The sequence below is a fragment of the Lemur catta genome, chromosome 3 (genome assembly GCF_020740605.2).
Source record: "Lemur catta isolate mLemCat1 chromosome 3, mLemCat1.pri, whole genome shotgun sequence".
In the NCBI taxonomy this organism is placed as follows: domain Eukaryota; kingdom Metazoa; phylum Chordata; class Mammalia; order Primates; family Lemuridae; genus Lemur; species Lemur catta.
Window position 1 is genome coordinate 122,683,985 of NC_059130.1, and position 8,672 is coordinate 122,692,656.

General features: G+C 54.5%; 1 protein-coding gene across 2 annotated transcripts; it reads right to left on the bottom strand.

Annotated features, from left to right (window-relative positions):
* Positions 1-99: 99 nt before the first annotated feature.
* Positions 100-8,619, bottom strand: TAS1R1 (taste 1 receptor member 1). 2 transcript variants are annotated; one of them, XM_045546257.1, is made up of 6 exons: positions 8,328-8,619; positions 5,623-5,929; positions 3,290-4,051; positions 2,688-2,900; positions 2,245-2,365; positions 100-1,227 (listed from the first exon to the last, which is right to left on the bottom strand). In XM_045546257.1, the coding sequence occupies exons 1-6, from the start codon at positions 8,516-8,518 to the stop codon at positions 236-238; spliced, it is 2,586 nt and encodes an 861-aa protein (XP_045402213.1). In that variant the 5' UTR covers positions 8,519-8,619; the 3' UTR covers positions 100-235. The 2 variants fall into 2 exon arrangements, with proteins under 2 accessions (XP_045402213.1, XP_045402214.1); XM_045546258.1 differs by lacking the exon at positions 3,290-4,051 and having other exon boundaries at positions 8,328-8,590.
* Positions 8,620-8,672: the final 53 nt, after the last annotated feature.

Sequence of the window (8,672 nt, forward strand, 5' to 3'; positions counted from 1 at the left end):
CGCCAAGCTGGGCGTCCGCCTTTGCTGGGCTTCCGGCTCACACTTGAAGAGGCGACACCGCCCCCTCCCCAGACCGGAAGCGCAGCCGAGACGCAGACTCGCATTTCGCCTGTTTATTGGCAGCCCGGAGTCTGAGTCGGCTTCTCCTGTGCGCTCAGACATCCCGACCCAAGACCAAGGAGTCCAAAGGCCTCCCGGACACCCCAGGCCCACGCTCCTGCTCGACCTTCGACCCTCAGGCCACGGAAGGCTTACAGTCCTGCCCGCCCCGCTCGGCCCCGCAGGACCCCACTGGTCGGGTGAAGCCGCGACGCCTCGTGTAGTCCTGGATGGAGGCCTGGAAGTGCTCTGTGCTGTTGAGGTCTGGGCGGCAGAGGATCACATAGCACTTGGGGAGGAAATAGCCACTGAAGCCGCTGCTCAGGCTGCTTAGCGCGGCCAGCATATTGACAGCGGGCAGGTACTTGCCCTGATAGACGCTGGCCACGGTGAAGAAGGCGATCCAGGACACGAAGTTGAGGAGCAGGCAGAAGGTGACACTTTTGGCCTCGTTATAGTTCTCTGGCAGGTCCTTCCCCAGGTAGCTGCAGGCAAAGGCGCTGACCGAGAGGAGGCCATTGTAGGCGAAGGCCAGCACGAAGCCCAGTGAGTTGAACTCTGTGCACTCAAGCATCACCAGCTGGGGGAAGCGCCGGTATTCTCTGGTGGGCAGTGGGGTCCACACCGCAAGCCAAGTTAGACAGATAAGCAGCTGCGTCATTGAGCTGATCAGCACAAACAGGCCAGCACCATGGTTTTGGACCCAGGCACGTTGGAACATGGGTAGCTTGGTGGAAAACTTGAAGATGATGACCAGTTGGAAGGAGCGAACTGTCAGGCAGGACAGGAAGATGGCAAAACCAAGGGCAAAGAGGGCCTGGCGCAGCAAGCATGTGGGCAGCGTGGGCTCCCCAAAGAAGCCATAGAGGCTGCAGCTACCTGCTGCCAGGGAGCCCAGCATGAGGAAGCACAGCTGGCCCCCAGCTGACCTCACCACAGGGGTGTCTAGGTGCCAGGCAAACAGGCCAGCAGTCCCAACGAGCAGCAGCAGCAATAGCGAATTAGCTGCCAGCAACACCCAAGAGATAGGCTCATGCCAAGTCAAACACACCACGGTGCGTGGGAAGCAGGTCTGGCTTCCCTCAGGTGCCCACTCTTCTTTCCCACAAGGCTGGCAGCTGTAGAGGTCTGAAAGGGAAGGCAGAGAAGGTTCCTGAGAGTTGGTAAGAGGGAGTTTGTGCAGGCCTGCAAGATGCTGGGAGAGCTGTACCATGGCAGCTAGGCTCTGCTGGCCATAGCAGGGGCAGGAGGGTGGGTAGCCAGCAGGGAGGCCTGAGGCCAAGCGTTTCCTCAAAATGTCTGTGTTAATTACAGACTCTGGAGACATACGCCTGAGTTCTATATGGCTCACAATCCCTGCAGGGGTTGGCAAACCAAGAGGTCCCTAGCAAGGGCCTTGCCCTGGTAGTTCTGCCCACATACTATACCATTAGCTATGATCCGATGGGAGCCAGCCCTAAAGGAAGGGAATTTTCATGTTTCCCTCCAGCACTTCCACTAACCAAATCCTCCTTCCTGAGCTGCAGCTCTGTGGTTTCTTGAGTCCTGACTCACTCAATGAGGACAGAAGAAATGCATCCCCATCCCCACAGGGATAGTAAAAGGAAAGAAGGTGGCCCCAGGAGTCCAGCTCTAGGCTGAGCCCTTAGCTACATAATTTGCTCTCTGATCTTGACTTTGCACCCTGGATGGGACATCCTGGTTTTTTAGCTTGTTTTGTTTTGGTTTTTGCTGCAAATGTGCTAGTGTCTACATCCAGGCCAAGCTGTTCAAGGAGCTAGCTGTCTTTGGCCTGGGCAATAGAAGGGACAACTAGGACAAGAGGGTACAAAGGGAAAAGTAGCTACATTCACTTGGAGAAAAAGGTTGAATTCAGGATAAGATTGGATCTGTAAAAGTTGTGATGGGAGCTCTCTAATAAAGGACGCACCTTGGTCTAAAGCTATCTTGTCGGTTTGTTGTTTCTTCTTGATTAGAACTCAGTCTGATGGCAGGTGTCCTCCACCTTGTACCTAATTGGCAGCCCGTGACTAGGGCCCAGGTTCTAGTGCTGGGTGTGTGCACATGGGGGACAAGGGAGGTCCTTCCATCTACCATGTGGTCCCCAGGGTGCTGGGTAGCCCACCCACTCACTTGTTCACTCACCACTCTTGTTGAGGAAGGTCCCAGCCTCGCAGGGAACACACTCAAAGCAACAGTGCTGGAAACCCACAACCACATGCTGGTGCCCTTCAAGACAGTCGCTGGAGCACACAGACTTAGGCACCTGTAAGAAGCCACAGGTGTTCTGCAACCACACAGAGGGGCCCACCTCAAACGGCAGCTCACATGTGGAACAGAAAACAGAATCTCTGTGCACCTGCCCTCAGGGCTCACCCCCAGGGCAGAGCCCCTGGTCATGTAAACCAACGCCGCACTGGGTGTCTGTGTGCTAGTACCTTCCCTGCTTCCTTGGCAGGGCTGGATAGAGCGATGTCAGCCTGACACCTGGCATCGCCCTCCTGCTCTGTGCATGCTGTGCCAGCATCACCCCAGGCTCCAGGCTGCCCATGAGGCAGTCACCTGGTGAGAGGTCACATCACCATTACCTGGTTGTCCTTCTGGTGCCACTGAATTTTGCTCTCATTTATGTCCAGCTGAACTGGAGACCATGTGAAGGAGCCGACGAACGTGAAGGTCCAGTTGGGCCCACTCCAGTCCCAGGCAATTATGGAATAGCCACTGAAGGAGCTCCCATTGTCATTAAATGTCACAGTGTCCTCATGTAGAAGGAAATTCACCTTGGGGATCTGCTCCAGAAGCTGAAACAAACATATCATGAAGCCATGGTAGACCACACAAACCCAGATGGCCCAGGAAGCCAGTGCCTGAGGCCTTCTTAGGCTTCTATCCTGGGTGGTTTCAGCCCACCCAGAAGGTCTAGTCCCTTCCTCACAGCCCCCTCCCCTCCTTGGAAGCCCCTTGAGCCTCCAACCAGCCTGCTGAGAGGAGGCCTCTGACAAAGGACTCCTTACAGACATTTTTAGCCCTAGATCTTGTCCCTTGACACTTCCAAGGCATGGTGGGTGGTTGAGAGAAGGCAAGGTTCAGAGATGAGACCCTGGCACTTAGGCTAGAGAGTGCCCACTCTGCTTGTCTAAGGATTGGCTGTTCTCCCTGACACAGGGTTCCCAGGGCTATGTTCTCTTACCTGCCAAGGGCGGACTCGGCCCCTGGAACAGGCTCCAGAGGTGCAGCCCAGGAGCTGGTGGAGGCCATGGGCCACAGTGTACACTGCCCGATATGTGTTGTAGGCAGAACTCATGGAGAAGGCTGCGAGCCTGGGCATCGAGTGTGGCGTGAAAGCTTGGCACTCTCTGCAGAGCTGATTGCTGCTGCACCAGGAGCCATTGGTGCAAGGCCTGGGAGCCCTCTTGTCCACCCAGGCATAGGCCTCTTCATACTCCTCCAGGCCAGGGACAAACCTCTGCTGGATGGCCACACCCAGCACCGTCCCGATGCCCTGGATCCCAGGAACCCCAGTGATGTGTCTGGAGATGGCCCAGGCTTCTGAGGCGATCCACACCTTGCCGGTCAGGTTGGCCAGCACCACAGACTCGAAGAACACCCTGGCTGACTCCCGGTTGGAGAAGACAACCACAACAGTGGTCCTGGCCTGGGCCAGGTGGCGCATGATGCTCTGCATCTTCTCATCACCCACCCGGGCAGAGAAGGGCACCAAGTCCTTGAAGGCAATGCAGATGCCCTGCTTGGTGGCCTTGTCGTTCAGTGCCTGCACTGCCGGCTCCCCGTAGTCACCTTCACTGCCGATCAGTGAGATCCAGACCCACCCGAACTTTTTCAACAGCCGCAGCATGGTCTCCACCTGGTGCTTGTCACTGGGGACGGTGCGCAGAAAAGAGGGATATTTCCGCTTCATGCCAAGTGTCATGCTGCTGGCCGAGTAGCTGATCTGTGTGTTGGGGGGGGGCATTCAGCAAGTTCAGTGGCATCAACCTCAACTGAAAGCCCCCCAGTGCCTGGCCCTGTGCTGTGTGGGAATACAGGGGGGACAGAGATCAGGAGAGCAGTGCTCAACATGCAGACTGACAAATTACATACAAAGAACCACAAGGCTCCACCGGGGGTTCCTGGGGGAGGAGTGGGAACTCCTACTTGTCCCCAGTGGACAGGGGGGAGGGACACACATTCTAAGCAAAGGGAACAAAGCAGCAAGCGTACAGTGAAATAGTATGGTGTGTTTAGGGAACTTCAGGGACTTCTGCTCAGCGGGAGGCCCTTTGTGAGAAGGGGAGCACAGGTGGGACAGGGCAGAAGGCTTAAACTCTCAAGCTAAAGGGCTTAGTCTTTGTCCTGTAGGCCACGGGGAGCCCCCAAGGGTGTCCACAGAGGGGTGACATGTTCAGACTGGAGTTTTAGAAGTATATCTCTGACTTCAGTGAAGAACTTGTTAGGAAAGGTTCAAGATGAGTCAGGGAGAACTCATGGGAAGCTGATGGAATAATCTGGCTGGGAGATGACACTGGTCTGAATTCAAGCTGCAGCAGTGGAGAAGAGGTGGGGGATGGACTTGACATTGAGAAGGAAGAAGGAAAGGCCACAATAAGGGACTACAGGTGGGACAGGCAGGACTGCTGGGGTTCTGGTCTGGCTCCAGGTGCGGGATGCAGGAAGAGAAGACTCTTGTGTCGTTTGTGGGGTAAGGTCAACTTGGGGCCTGCTGGGTCCATGAAGTGGTGTGTCTCATCGGGGCCTGCCCAGGACTGGGGAGGAGAGGAGGGCGGCTTCTCAGGGGCAGCAGGGCAGGAGGACTCTCCACACTGAAAGTGGAAGACGTAGGGGGCACAGGCACTGAGGAAAGAGTGTCGTAGCAGGAGTGGTGGAAGAAGTCACCAAGAAGTCATGTAAGATAAAGAAGGGCTGAAAAGCACTCCTTAGATGTGGAGATCGAGAAGGTGCGAGAACAAGAGTGGTGAGGGCAGAATTGGGGCAGGCCAGGAGCAGATGGGAAGGGAGAGGCAAGTGATGGAAAGGGCAGGGAGGGCATGCAGGGCCGTTACAGGCCAGGAGGGGCAGGCCCAAGGGACAGGACAGGCATATGCACAGGGACAGGACAAAGGAACACCCCCCACTTCTGAGTGAAGGGAAGAAAGGAAGGAAGGCAGGTGGAGCATGTGGGCGGGAGGTGAAAGGTGTTTCGTTGTTAACAAAGGAGAAGGAACCTCGGCTGGAGCGGGAGGGGAGGGCAGTGGTGTGCAGCTGCAGGGCAGTAGTTCCAAAGGAGAATGGGTTTCCCACGAGGTGGGGGCAGGGAGATCTGGAACCAGCCCTTGGAGAGGAAGGAAGGCTGGGCAGGGACCATGCTGGGCAGGGACCTCTGCAATGCGACTAAAGAGCTTTCACTGCCCAAGAAATCCAGGGGCAAGACTAGCTTTGAGGAGACAGCAGCTCTTGCCCACCCTCCCCAGCCCATGCTGGATTTGCCAGGAGGGAGATGGGCAAATCTCTGAGGCTCCAGCTTACCACGGGCACAAGGTAAGGGCTCAGCAGGGCAGCAGTGGTGGCAACACGGTTGGAGTCTTCAGGCCCAATCACCGCCACAACCTTGGGCACATAGTCGAGAAAGTTTCCCTGGATCTCTATGTGGTGTGTCCCTGGCACAGAGAGCACTCTCAGCGTGGCATACACATTGGCAGACTCCGAGCACACGTCGTACAGCTCATACCCTAGGGTGACATTGGGCAGCAGGGCCGTGGAGTTGTTTATCTCCTCAATGGCAAACCGCATGGTCTGGAAGTGGTGGTAGCCGTGGCCATTGAAGCTGCCGGGCCTGTGGGGAGAGCCGAGAGCTGAGAAGGATGAGGCCCCAGTGATATCCCTGGTCCCCTAGACTCCCAGGCTTTGGGGGTAGAAAGGAACCTCTGAGGTCATCTGTCCAGTCCCCTACAACCATGATCTCAACGTGGGCCCTGAAGCACACACACAGTTCCAGTAGGTGTTAACAGGCCTTGGGAGGTGGGAACAAGCTGGAGAAATGCCACATGCCCCCCCACCCTTGGAGAAGCATCGTAGCATCAAAAGGCTTACGAAGTTCTGAAGCAGAGAAGCCTGCTGTGTTAGTCAGGGTTCTACAGAGAAACAGAATCAATGGCATGTATGTAGAGTCAGAGAGGTTTATTTTAAGGAATTGGCTCTCAACAATTATGGGGGGGGGTGGCACGTCCAAAATTTACAGAGCAGGCCAGCAGGCTGGACATTCTGACAGGAGATGATGTTATGGGCTTAAGGCCGAGGGCGATCTGGAGGCAGAATTCCCTCCTTTTCCAGGGACCTCAGCCTTTTAAGGTTTTCAACTGACTGGAGGAAGCCCACCACGTTATGGAGGGGCATCTGGTTAATCAGTCCATTGATCTAAAAGTTAATCGCATCTAGAAAAAACCTTCATGGCAACACCTAGACTAGTGTTTGACCAAACAGCCCTGGGAACCATAGCCTAGACAAGACGACACATAAGGCTGGACATGGTGGCTCACGCCTGTAATCTTAGTACTTTGGGAGGCCAAGGCAGGCAGGAGGATCACTTGAGGCCAGGAGTTCGAGATCAGCCTAGGTAACATAGGGAGACCCTGTCTCAAGAAAAAAAAAAGAGAGAAAGAAAAATTAGCCGGACATAATGGCATGCACCTGTAGTCCCAGCTACTAAGGAGGCTGAGGCAGGAGAATCACTTGATCCCAGGAGTTGGAGGTTACAGTGAGCTATGATGATGCCACTGCATTCTACCCAGGTGACAGAGTGAGACCTTGTCTCAAAAAAATTTAAAAAGAGAATTTGACCACAACATCTGCTTAACCTTGTTTAACTAGTGCTTCTTGGCAGGACACCTACGAATGTGTTGAGGGCCTGTGTGCCTCATTGCCCCTACTTTGGGAACTTCTGTCTGGAACCCAACAGGGACATGCTGGTGACATGATTCTGCCCTGCTCAAAGAACGTGCTAAGCCGGGTGCCGTGGTATGCACCTGTAGTCCCAGCTACTCAGGAGACTAAGGCAGGAGGATCATCTGAGCCCAGGAGTTTGAGAGCAGCCTGGGCAATATAGTGAGACCCTTTCTCAAAAAAAAAAAAAAAGACTGTTCAGACTGTTCATCACTTCTGTCACTTCTGTCCCCTCAGTCTCTCAGAGGAGGCTTAGTGCCGCCTGTAGGAGACAGTCCTCCAGCTATCTAAATCCAGTTTGCCTGTCTTCCTCCCCTCCTGCCCCACCCAACTTCTCTTCCCAGGCTCCTATCTGCAGCTCTTTGGGCAGGTCCTCATATGCCAGGATTTCCAGAATCTTCCTCTTGGGCCAACCGTTGGTTATGCTTCATGTGTAGGTCAACTTGCAGCTAAGCCCTGACAGCATTCTTGAGCCTCCAGACCTGTGACTTACTTGCACAGTCTGCAGTCAACTATCTTCTTTAAAAAAAAGGAGACCAAGTGCAGTGGCTCACACCTATAACCCCAGCACTTTGGAAAGCCAAGGTGGGAGGATAACTTGAGCCCAGGTGTTTGAAATTAGCCTGGGCAACATAGTGAGACCCCCATCTCTAGAAAAAAAAATTAGCCCAGTCTGGTAGTGTGTGCCTGTAGTCTTAGCTACTTGGGAGGATCATTTGAGTCCAGGAGTTCTAGGCTGCAGTGAGCTATGATAGCACAACTGCACTCCATCCTGGGCGACAGAGCAAGGCTCTGTCTCAAAAAAAAAAAAAATTAAAAAAAAGCAGTAGTTTCACTCTACCTAGATCATTGACTTCTTGAAGGCACCAACATATTTATCTTTGCTAAACTCCTGAAGCATCTACTGGTTTGTGTCATGTGTCTCCCCTTCCCACCTGCCATCTGGGAGACTAAGGAGTTTTGAACTCGGGTAGGAGATGGAAGATGGAATGACCATCCTTGCTTAATCCTTGCCATCCAGTTATGGTACAAAGCCAGGAGATGACTTGAACGGAGTTACAATACAACACATTCTAACAGCAAGGACAGAATAACGTATTGCAAAGTGGAAACTGGCAGAAATGTCTGGGAAGGTCTAGCCGGCACTTGAAAGTGGTGACTGGATTAACTGGGGGCAGTTCAGGTGGCAAGGACAGAGGCACAGATGGCAAGGCCCTGCTGAGGAGGGCCGGCAGAGGGGCTACGTGGCCACAGGTCCCACTAAGTGATGGTTCTGCTGACCCTGCACTCACCTGTCACACAGGGTCACCTCAGGTCTGCGTTGCACCTGCAGACATTCAGCATGGAGAGGGAACAGGCCTGCAAGGAGGTAATCCCCAGGGAGGCTGAAGTCGGGAGAGGACTCGGTGTTGTGGCAGCTGTAAGCCCAGCAGCAGGAAATGCAAAGTTGCAGGCCAACCAGGTGAGCTGTCTGGAGCAACATGCTGGCCACACACACAGCCCAGCGTCCAGCATGGCCGAGCCGAGCGCTCTGAGGAGGCCGTTGCTTAAATAGAATAAAAGGGAGCTGTCCAGACGCTTCGCAACTTCATGGCCCTGGAAGGGCTGTTTGCTTCCGGGCCTGTGGTCCCACTCAG